Here is a 12,491-nt window from a genome sequence, read left to right as displayed (position 1 = left end):
TGGTTCCGAAAGTTAAACAAGGTCACGGGCCGAGGGTCATAGTTCGGTGTGGCCAAGCCATGGCAATGGATTTTAAGGATCTTGGGGATCTGGACAAATTACGAAGGTGTATGCACGACGTATATAAGCTAGACAGTTTCATTGGTAGACAGAGCCTGAGATTCGTGCTCGGTTTTCAATAAGATTATTAATTCCCGTAACGTGGTTTATCATCGAGTGGCCTATATCATTGAGTAGCCCACTTTCATTTTAATTTACACCTGTCTCTTTCAACACATGTTTTATCAATAATCTATAATGAATTCGAATAATCAAGAAGCTTGTATACTCCTTATTATTGAAACTATTTATAAAGATAAAAAATTAAATATTTGAAAGATTGTTATACTTTATAATATTTTTTATATAACTTTTCAATATAGAATAAAAAGTTTATCTTTTTATATAAAAACTTGAACGAATTATTATAAGATTATAGAATTAGAAGAAAAAGTGATTGTTTAATATATACTTGATATAGATTTAAAAGGATTTCTATTTAAATTAAAGAATATAAAAGATATAGCGAATAATATTTTCGAATTGAAAAATACAAAATGTATTGGGAAGCTCTAGGTGTATTGATTTGTAAAGTGTTGAATTGAATTAAAGATGTGTTTTAATTGTGTTTATGATTTTCAAAGAGCTTTTTGTAAGAATTCTAAGCTTTTTGAAGAATAGTTTTAATTAGTTACGAATATACAAGTGAAATATAATATTTTGAATAGAGATTTCTATAATTTTAATGAAACAGACTTTATAATAAGGATTATATATATAATAATAATAATAATTAGTATTAAACAAAATGACAAAAGTAAGATAGTATAGTTAGGTAATTAAGAATGAGCTATAGCAATAATATATAGAAATAAAGAGAATGAAATTATTCCCCTATTTCTAATAGTTCAAGAACAAATTCATCTCTCTAATTGATATATTGAAACAAATTTTCCTATGAAATAAACTATTAAATCTATATCTAATAGATGAACAAATAATAAGATAGGTTTAAAATGATTGAAACACTTGTTACGGGAGCTGCCTCTAGGGTCACGTGGAAGTGTCTAGAGTTCTCTCGAGGTGGTTTAGACTAAACTTCAAGTAGGAATTCAATAAGGTTGGTAACTGGTTGCAATTCTCGTAACTATAGTAATGAAACTAATGATTGTTCTTGAGCACGAAGCTCTACATTGTAATGAAACCCATTCCCTTATATAGACCTTCGTACTTTGATCGAATCGTCAAGTCTACTCGACTACTCGAGTCGACAAGTCGAATCGACTTTCCTTCACGTGACACTTGTCCTCGTGACCTGGTAAGGCTACCGCTTATTTAACCTGTGCTTACTAGCTAATCTGTAACCGTTGTGCAACCTGTGCCTACTGTGGGGTAGGTGCAAATAAAAGATAGGTACCTATCTTTTAATCACTGCTTATTTATTCGGTTACCGCTATCTTTAGTTACCCTTTAATTCAACTGTCCCTACAGTGCTGTTTTCGTAGGTCCCAACACCAAGGCCTTAGGTTTATCTTATAATCCATGTTGCGGTGCGGGTACCTCCGTAACACTATCCCCTTCCTAGACTAGCGCTTGTCCCAAGCGTCTATATAGCGGGGTCTCCCCACCTAACTATACATTTTAAATGAGTGTTATTCTTTCTTCATTATGCCTCCTACACGAACAACCTCTATTCATGATCCCGCTTTTTTATCTAATCGTGTCGCCCGTTCTGGTAGCAAACGTGAACCTTGTGCTTTGTGCCTTCAAACTGGTCGTGATTGTTTCGTGGACGAGGATCTGTCGAAACGTTGTTCCGCGTGTATTCGTTTCAAGAAAGGTCGTTGTCATCCTGGGCCCGCAATGCCCTCTCAATATGATGCTCTGGAGCGACAGCAAGAGCAACTTCGCCTGGAGGAGGAGAAGGCTTTTGCTGAGTCGCAAGTTCTGTCTGCTAAATCTCAAGAATTGACGGCTCGCATTCTTCGTTTACGTCGTCAACAGGAATTCCTTCGCAAGCGTGAAAAAGAAATGATTCGCCGCGATCTTCGTACGCTGGAGGAACTTGACCTGGCTGAGGAGAATGAAAGGTTGGAGAAAGAGAAAGTCGAAAATGAAAAACTGGAAAAGGAAAAGGCAGGCGCGCCTGTTCCTAGTGGTTCTTCTTCCTTCGACTTCTTCGACCCTTCGTTGCCTCCGTTGTCTGACGCTGAGCTCGAGGCTTTGTTGGCAGATGTGGGTACTTCAGGTGGAATGCCTGTAGTTTCTCAGGGCAGCTGAGATCCTTCTTAAGTTCCCATGTGTTTTCTGAGTGTGGGTAATCCAACCATTTGATCAAATACTTGACCTTGCTTCTGACATATTTGCAATCTAGTATTGTTTCAACGTCGTATATGGCTTCTGGGTTAACTGGTTCGATTTCCGTAAATGGCGCATTAGGCGCTCCTGGTGGTGCTGGTTCGAGCAAGGATATGTGGAATACTGGGTGAATATTCATCGTGTCTGGTAATTTCAATTGATAATTAACTGTTCCTATTACCTTATCAATCTTGAATGGTCCTAGTTTCCTGTGGTCGAGTTTATTGCTTGGTCTTTTGGTTTTGATGTTTCGTCGTAGCAAATAAACTTTATCCCCCTCTTTAAGCGTAGGTTCCATACTACGTTTCGTATTGTAGTACGCTGCCGTTCTGGATGATATGAATCTTAGATCAAGAGCGAACTGCTCTTGTAAATCTTTTAGTTGTTCGACTTGTATTATTGCTGATTCGGCATTAACTTCTTGTGGTATCGGTGTTTGGTATGCTTTAGGATTGAATCCAAAGTTAGCGCGTGCTGGTGTTATCTTTGTGGTTTCCGTTTCCGATGTGTTATATGCGAACTGAGCCATAGGTAATAGTTCTACCCAATTGTCTTGTCGATAATTTACATAGCATCTAAGATATGCTTCCATTGTCTGATTGGTCCTTTCTGTCTGACCATCTGTCTGTGGGTGGAAGGCTGTTGATAGCTTTCTCTTAATACCCATGAGTGCTAATAAGGTAGCCCAGAATTTCGAGGTAAAGAGCTTGTCTCTGTCCGAGATTATCTCATCTGGTACTCCGTGTATGCTTACTATGATCCTAAGGAACACATATGCTAGTTGCTCAACATCCCATGTTTCCTTGAATGGTATCATATATGCAAATTTCGTTAGCCTGTCTACTATATTGAGTATTGCGTCGTACTCAATGCCTGTAGTAGGATCTTTTGAGAGTGGTAGTTTAACCACAAAGTCCCATGTAATGGACTTCCATGGCTGAGAAGGCATGTCTGGGGTCTGGAGCTGACCATACGGAGCATGTCGTGATGACTTGTTTCGTATGCAGGTGTCGCAACTTCCAACAACTTCTTCAACTATCGTTCTCATTCGTGGGAAGTAACTGATTTCCCGGATTCTTGCAAATGTCCTTGCAATTCCTTGATGTCCGTGTGCCGGCAACCCATGTTGTTCCGTCACAAATTCCTTAGTCATTTGACTCGGAATGTATACTTTCCCATGAAAGTATATGGTTTCGTTTTCTATTGTGAATCCTGGTTCTATTGCTTTGCGTATGCGTGTAGCTGTAGCATCCTTGTCGTAATGTGATTGGATTTGGTTTCTGAGATGGTTGTCTTCCAATATATGAGTAGCTGCAAGCTGTGGTGCATTGTAAACCAGTGATTCGCCTTCTTTCTTGAATATTGCGTATGATTCGTACGACTTATTCTCTTGGTATTCTGGTTTTCGGCTGAGAGCGTCGGCTCTAGCGTTTTCTGATCCTTTAACATATGAAATCTTGAAATTGTAATTGGCCATGGTCTCCGACCATCTGACCTGTCGTCTGTTTAACTGCTTCGTTGTGGTGAAGTAAACCAAGTTCTTGTGATCTGTATACACCTGTACTGTGTATTTTGATCCTTCTAAATAAACTCGCCATTCTCTAAATGCATCGACTATCGCCAGTAACTCCTTGTCGTATATCTCGTAGTTCAACTCGGCTGGTGATAGTTTTCGAGAGTAGAATGCGATTGGTTGCTATTTCTCATTTTGACCTGGTTGGCTCAACACTGCGCCTATAGCGAAATCTGAGGAATCCGTTTCCACTATGATTGGCTTCTCAGGATCGAATGTTAACAGTATTGGCTCCTCGGCCACTGCTTGTTTGAGCGTCTCGAATGACTCCTGCGCCTTGGCGGTCCATTCGAAGCTCCCTTGCTCTTTTCTTGTTAAATTGGTTAAGGGTGTTGTGATCCCTGAATAACCTTTAATAAATCTTCGATAGAAGTTGACGAATCCTAAAAAAGATTGTACTTCCTTAACTGTGGTAGGCTGCTTCCATTCGAGCACTGCCTTAACCTTGTCCTTGCTCATCTTGAGCCCTTGGTTCGATACGGTGAATCCCAAAAACTCTGTTTCTGTAACGTGGAATTCGCATTTGCTTGGCTTGCACAGCAAATCAGCCTTAGCTAAACTTTCAAGGACATTGTTGACGTCCTTAATGTGTTGAACTCCGCTGTCTGAATATACTAGGATGTCGTCCAAGTAGCATATACAGCAAGTATCCAAATATTGTGATAGCACATTATTCATTAACCTCATGAAAGTAGCTGGCGCGTTGGTTAGCCCGAATGGCATAACCTGATACTCGTATAGCCCATATCTTGTCTTGAAAGCGGTTTTCCATTCCTCGCCTTTCTTCATTCTAATCAAGTGGTACCCGTTTCGTAGGTCCATCTTGGTAAATATTGTTGCTCCGCCTAATCGATCTCTTAATTCCGTAGCTAATGGAAGTGGATATCGATCTTTCTTTGTAAGCGTGTTGAGCTTTCTGTAGTCCACAACTAGTCTCTTAGTACCATCCTTCTTGGGTACCCACATAGTTGGACTTGCCACTTGGGATGTGGATTCTCTGATCCATCCCTTGGCCAAGTTGTCGTCGATATATTCTTTGAGCGTCTTTAGCTCATCGGCTGACATTGAATAAATTGGGGTGTGCACAGGCATCTTGCCTTCCTCCAATATTATCTCATGATCCCACGGCTTGTGTTCCGGTAAAGCCTCGTGGATCCCTGGTTCCTTAAAAACCTGTTCATATTTTCTGTACTGTTCTGGTATCGTAGGCTTCTTTTTTGCCTCGATTGCGATTTCCTGCCGTACCGTCGGCTTCTGCATTTGTAGAGGAGGTGTACTGGCCTTCGCTCTTAATGGAGGACCCTGGACTGGGTGTCCTACGTCGCCGGTGTTGTTCGCGTTCAACTCTCCTTGGCGCGTGTTACGTCTCGCGGACGCCTTGAACGTGTCGTCATGACCGTCCTTGCACTGATCAAATGTCACTGTTCCTTGTGACCAATCTATTCTGGGATTATGTGCCTTCAACCATGGCATTCCTAAGATGATCTGTTGTTGGCCCAATGGCACAACGTCAAGCTGTATAACCTCCGAATGTTGGGTCATATTCATTCGTACTGGTCGTGTCTCCTGTGAAACGTTCCCGTCAGATCCTGCTAGCTGTCCGTCAACTAACTGCAATTGGTAGGGGTTTTGTTTCTTCTGGAGTGGGACTCCCAAATACTTTGCAGCTTCTGGTGCAATAAAATTTCCTGTAGCCCCTGAATCTATCATGGCTTGCTGTATTTGTCCGTTTATTTTGACCTTGCAGTATATTTGACCTGCTTGTCCTGTAGCATTTAGCTGTGGTGTAATTTGCTCATTCTCGCTATTCTGGATGATCTCATCGGCAAATGTTACACGTCGAGGCTCTTCCTCTTCTAGATAGACAGCGCTTGTTCCTGATCTAGCTCTGTCATCAAGTAAGTCCCTCCATAGGGTGTATCGGTAGTTCCCTTGAGTGACTTTCATTATCGTACCCACAACTGGTGGTGGTATTATGGCCTGAGCCTGGACCCGGTGTTCTTCTCCTACTCTTCTGCATAAAAATAGAACCTGATTCTCATTTCTTTCAGATGTGTGGTGATAGAACACTTCCCATAGCTCTCCCCTGTCTGGCCACTGGAGGTGATCGGTACTAATTCTTTCTACGAATGATGTGTTTGTAGTGATTCCAAACCATAGAATTCGATGCTGATCGACGTACCGAACCTCATACGATTCGCCTTCTTCAGCGTCTGTTACGCTGAGGTCTTCGTTCATAGTCCCTTCGTCTGTATCTCCAAATTTCCAGATACGACGGTTCCATTGGTCAATTTCCCGAATAGACCATGATTCTCCTAACTGCGGGTCTTTGTTTACCCATGAGAGGCCTTCGACCTCTTCTTCTTCTTCGAGCTCTTCTTCGTAAGCTGGTGGTGGCGTGGCTAGCCCTGTCATGCTAACAGCACACAATTGTGGCGTGAAGGTGGCATTAAGTTGGCCCTTGCCGAACTTATTCTTAAAGTTACCCTTCTTGCCCCCTGTTCTCTTGCTTCGGCATTCTGCTGCTCGGTGCCCTGCTTTTCCACATTCAAAGCATAAGTTATTTTCTCGTCTTCGTTTCTTTTCCGGATCATCATTCCCGCTCTTGTGGTGCGTAGCGTCGAGTTCCATAGGGTCGCCATATCCCTGTGGATTGTAACGTGGTCTACCCTCATTCTTGCGGTAACGCCCTTGCTTTTGATTTCCCTGGGGTTTGTATGATCTTTGACTTTGTCGATATCGGTAAAGACGATCATCTGACTCGATGGAGTCCTGGATTAGGTCGTTCAAGTCTACACTCTCGGCAGATCTTTCTAACTCCAGTCTGACTTCTGGCTTGAGTCCTTTACGATAGTGACTCATGATGGCGGTTTCGTCCCACTTGGTTGTTCCCGCATATCTTCGGAATTCCGTAGCATACTTCAATGCTGATCCTGTCTGCTTGAGGTTGAAGATCTTATCTTCCGCTACCTCTAGCTCATTAGAGTTCCCGAAGATTCTACGTATCTCTGTCTTAAATCCTTCAAAACTGTTGAAGATTGTTCGAGTGGGTTGCATGCGATCCTGATCGTCATGCTCGAAATAGTCGCGCAAGTATGGCTGAATCCATTTGCCTGCCTCACCTCTGAGGTATGACACGGCCCAAATACTCTTAGATTCCTTTTCGGTGAACTTGTCTTGGTTGAATCTAAAATAGATTTCAAGTTGTAAGAGGAAGGTGTCGAGTTCCTGTCGACTTCCTTGGTATTTGTCTGGTAAGGCAATCTTGAGTGTTTCGTTGATGGTAATTTCCTTGGGAGCGTCGGTCATCTCGACATCGTTGGTGTCGGGTGCTTGTGCCTGACTGCTCGCGGATGCACTGATGGGTGTCATATCGTCGGTTGGTATTGAATTGGTACTTGAAGCAGAAATGGTGCTCAAAGTGTTACGGGAGCTGCCTCTAGGGTCACGTGGAAGTGTCTAGAGATCTCTCGAGGTGGTTTAGACTAGACTTCAAGTAGGAATTCAATAAGGTTGTAACTGGTTGCAATTCTCGTAACTATAGTAATGAAACTAATGATTGTTCTTGAGCACGAAGCTCTATATTGTAATGAAATCCCATTCCCTTATATAGACCTTCGTTCTCTGTTGTCCCACTGCTTCCCACTGTGTCCCACTGGGCCTTACTCAGTGGGACTCAGTGGGACACCTTGGTCAGGTGATATTTTAATCAATCTAGTCATGTGACGACCTCGGTCGTAACAATTCAGATTCAATATGATGAGTGTTAAAAAGAGGGGAATTCTAATGGGGAAATATCTTCTAATTGATATTATAGTAAATGCGGAAAGACAGGATATAATACAAGAACCTGTCAAAATAATATAATAAATCCTAGATTATTAAATTCTTAATAATTTTAATCAATTGATTCAATTATTGTTGAATAATATAGATTTGAAAGTGTAAATTGAGGTGAAAATAGGCCACTCAATGATATGGGCCACTCGATGATAAACCACGTTATTTTATTCCATGACTGCTAAAATCTCATGTGATTATAAGGTTAACATAAATCCTTATAAAATTGATGATTGTCCAAGCTATCATATTTAGGTATGCACATGATATGAATCGTCTCTCAAATACGTTCACAGGTATACCGACCTAGATAGTATTACATCTTGTGAAACCACTAGAAAGATCTATCAAGATACTTCCAATGCATCTTCAAAAACAACTCGATTGGAATAATTGACCTCACCGGCATCAAATTCTGCAAACGGATGATTTTGGAAGATACCTTTCAAAGACACACAGGACAACGAGGCTTCAGCCTTTTAGCACCCCACTTCTCATCTATTCTTCAACCCCAACATCTACCCCATTCGATCATCTCCATCAATCCGCAAGAACGGAACGGGGAAACTTGCATTGCCCAGTGTCATCTCGCAACGCATTGGAGATATCCTTCAAGCCCACGAACCACATCCACTCTTTCTCATCCGCTTGACCGAACTGACCGAACGTTTTGAGCTCCCTTGCATTATCGAGTTCCTTTGTTCCAGAACACTGATCACACTCAAGATTTTCTCTGGGATTGTGGAATCTTGGTGCTTTCTGACCCACGCCTCTTTCACATGCTCTGACGTTGACGACGAGATCCATCGGGCCTGGTTCCGTGGTTGAAAAATAGAGTATCATTCACACAAACTTCTTATCCTTGCACTTGCATCGTGTAACGATCTCTTCTTCCTTACCCACTGAATTCCTGCTACCTCCACGGAAATTTCTGGAGACAAATATATTCATAAAAAGCACAGACTAAGGCATAAAGGTATGCAAAGCTTTACTGTTACCATACTCCCTATCGTCTTTTTTCTCTGTCATTTGGACTCCAGTGCCAAAGTATCAGAGCTTCGGCGTTGCGGATATCATATAAGCTCGGAATATCCATCCTAACTAGTGTATGGGAGTGGAGACCTGTATCCTGCATGGGCCATATGGCCGGATCAAGTTATCCAATGATATTCTACATGAACCAATGCAGAAGGCCAGTTGCGGGGATATAGGATTCCAATCATTGCTTCATGATACTGTACTACTTCTAGATATAACCAAGGCTGTTGGTAGCTGCTTACCGTGGGAACTATTTCTTTCTCATAAGAATACTCTCCCCCGCAGAGGATTTGATGTATCTAATGTAATGCCGTCTTATTGCCTTTACGATTGCCATTATTTCTACCGCACAGCACTGCGAGGATTGAATATTTGCACTTCTATTTCTCCATTATACGCATAAACTTAAGGTTTTAGGCTAACCAAGATGCCTACCTCAACAACAGCTGTCCGTACATTCAGGATGCCTAAATCTCTAAACCAATCCCTAATTACAGCAGGAGAACCTCCTGCCAGTGCTGCACCAGACGCAAATCGATCAATGGAGGGAGCAAAGAAGGTCAACGATTGCTACTCAAAGGACCAAAGGGATCCTCTTGCTAGCAATCAGCCAAAACATGAGCAAGGGATTACTTTCGCTGCACAAGACAAATTACCAAAGCTACCAATACCAGAGTTGGACGGTAGCATGACGAAATATCTGGCAGCTTTAAAGCCATTACAGTCACCAAGAGAACATGCAGAAACCAAACAAGCAGTGGAAGAGTTCCTGAAAAATGATGGACCGGAACTTCACGAGAGACTGAAGAAGTATGCAAATGGAAAAACTAGTTATATTGAGCAGTTTTGTATGTTATATGTTTAGGGTTTCACCGTGACTACCATGCTAACAAAATATCTAGGGTACGACTCATACCTCAACTTTGACAACCCCGTTGTTCTGAACCTCAACCCATTTTTCTTACTTGAGGATGATCCAACGCCTGCAAGAAACAATCAAGTAACTCGTGCAGCATCATTAGTGATATCTGCATTGTCTTTCGTACGCGCAGTTCGAAGAGAAGAGTTACCTCCCGATACAGTAAGAGGCACGCCTCTCTGCATGTACCAATACTCGAGATTATTTGGCACTGCACGTGTACCTACAGAAAATGGATGTCACATTGGACAAGATCCAGAATCAAAGCATCTCGTAGTACTTTGCCATGGTCAATTTTACTGGTTTGATGTTCTCGATGACAATTCGGATCTGATCATGACCGAAAGAGACGTCTCGATTAATTTACAAACAATCGTTGATGACGCGCAACAAACTCCTATACAAGATGCCGCTAAAGGTGCACTTGGTGTTCTCAGTACTGAGAATAGAAAAATCTGGTCAGGTCTTAGAGATGTTATGACTAGAGAAGAAGGGTCAAATAATGCAGATTGTCTTGGAATAGTAGACTCTGCCTTATTTATCCTTTGCCTTGACTATGCAGAGCCTAATTCCCAAGCAGATTTATGTCAAAACATGCTCTGTGGAACTAGTCAAGTTGAGAAGGGTGTTCAGATTGGAACATGCACGAATCGTTGGTACGACAAGTTACAAATTATCGTTTGTAAAAACGGGAGTGCGGGTATCAATTTCGAACATACTGGTGTAGATGGACATACCGTTCTTCGATTTGCCAGCGATGTGTATACCGACACGATCCTCCGATTTGCCCGTACAATCAATGGACAAGCACCCAGTCTCTGGGCATCAAACAGTCCAGATCCAGCTAAACGTGACCCGGCTAGCTTTGGAGATGTCAGCACTACTCCTCACAAACTAGAATGGGATATGATACCTGAACTCAGTATTGCCGTTCGTTTTGCGGAAACTCGTCTTGCAGATCTCATTCAACAGAATGAATTCCAAACCCTCGATTTCGCAGCTTACGGAAAGAATTTCATGACAAGTATGGGATTTTCCCCAGATGCTTTCGTGCAGATGGCATTCCAGGCTGCATATTATGGGTTATACGGTAGAGTTGAATGTACCTATGAACCAGCGATGACGAAAGTCTTTCTTCATGGAAGAACCGAGGCTATACGATCTGTAACACCTGAATCGGTTGATTTCGTGCAGAAATTTTGGGCTGAAAATCCTCCAGAACAAAAAATTGAGGCGTTGAAGAAAGCTTGTCAGAAACACACCGCTAATACGAAGGAATGCGCAAAAGCCCAAGGTTGCGATCGCCACTTGTATGCTCTCTTTAGTGTATGGCAAAAGGCAGTCGATGAAGATGGCGCAGAGGCTGCTAGTAGTAATGGATTGAGCAGTAATGGGTACTCCAGCCCTGTTGAGACAAGTTCATCTAGAGATAACTCTATAGTTGGAAGTCCAGGCCGGAACTCAACATTGAGTGATGGTGATGCAGTCGAGCGTCGCTCATCCCGTGCTCGAGGCAATTCCAGCCCGGGATCATCGAATCATTCCATGCCTCTTCTTTTCGCAGACAGCGGTTGGGATAAACTCAACACAACTGTCCTCTCAACATCCAACTGCGGTAACCCATCACTTCGCCAATTCGGTTTTGGTCCTACTTCTGGTGACGGATTTGGAATCGGATATATCATTAAAGATGAGGGAATTAGTATATGTGCTAGTAGTAAGCATCGTCAAACGAAACGCTTTGTAGATGCTCTTGAGAGCTATTTGCTTGAAATTAGGAGAGTGTTGAAATCTACAAGAAGAGGCACAAGTCCAAAGGCTAGTAGAGCAAGAGAAGCTAGTGCTAATAGACCAGCTGCGGGGAAAAAGTTGAAGAGTAGAGGAAGAGTTATTAGAGCTGCAGAGTTGGGAAAGAGAACGCCCGGGACGATGACGCCGGCAGATGAGAGTGCGGCTGTTAGTGATGATGAGGGATTGGGTGGATGTATGTTTTTCTTTTTCTTCCTTCCCTTTTATGATTTCACTTCGGTTTTTTTTCATATATTTGAAGGAGTCAAACTAATACAGAAACGTAGATGGATTCTTCGACGCCGGCATGCTTCTTCAAGCTCTCAAAGCAAGAGGTGAAGGTCTAGATGATTCAAATACGAGACCTTCCGAACGCGCCAATGCTAATGCGAGAAGGAGGGAAATTGGAAAGAAATTAAGATTGAGTGAGTATTAATTATGGAATTTGGCTACGTCTTTATGATAGGTATATGAAGGTGGGTAAGATGACATGGGAGGTGATTTGTGTTTAAGTTTTCATGTCCTGCAACATTCTCATGTTCAATTTTTTGATATTAATACATTTATTTCTCAAGAAGAAGCTACTTGGTATCACTTTTTAAATCGAATACATTTTCGTATAGTCAATCAATTAGTTAGTTGTATATCAATCATTCGATCCCTCGCAATGTATACCCATGTAGTTTCACACCCTCGAAGCCCTGAGAGCAACCTCAAGACTCGAAAGAGCAATAAACAATGCTTACCAAGTAGTCTTCCCCAAGACTAGGTAGGTATATCCCATCTCCCAAGTATCCCTCGAGGAACTTCTCAGTACAAGCATCAGCCCATAATCTCATAATTAAATCTTTACTACTTTTTGGTCTACCTAGATGAGATGATCAGCTCAGGTACCTGGGTAGTAAGTCGTAGGAGGATGACGAGGGATCTGAATCT

General features: G+C 42.1%; 1 protein-coding gene across 1 annotated transcript; it reads left to right on the top strand.

Moving 5' to 3' along the window:
- Positions 1-9,275: 9,275 nt before the first annotated feature.
- EAF01_008272 (uncharacterized protein) lies at positions 9,276-11,991 on the top strand (the record flags this gene model as incomplete). The annotated part of the gene is made up of 3 exons (XM_038916528.1): positions 9,276-9,696; positions 9,751-11,751; positions 11,843-11,991. The coding sequence occupies 3 exons, from the start codon at positions 9,276-9,278 to the stop codon at positions 11,989-11,991; spliced, it is 2,571 nt and encodes an 856-aa protein (XP_038767890.1).
- Between the last annotated feature and the right edge of the window lie 500 nt (positions 11,992-12,491).

The sequence above is a fragment of the Botrytis porri genome (assembly GCF_014898465.1).
Source record: "Botrytis porri strain MUCL 3234 chromosome Unknown BPOR_011, whole genome shotgun sequence".
Lineage (NCBI taxonomy): Eukaryota > Fungi > Ascomycota > Leotiomycetes > Helotiales > Sclerotiniaceae > Botrytis > Botrytis porri.
Note: the sequence above shows the minus strand (reverse complement) of the source record. Positions and strands in the feature narration are given on the sequence as shown.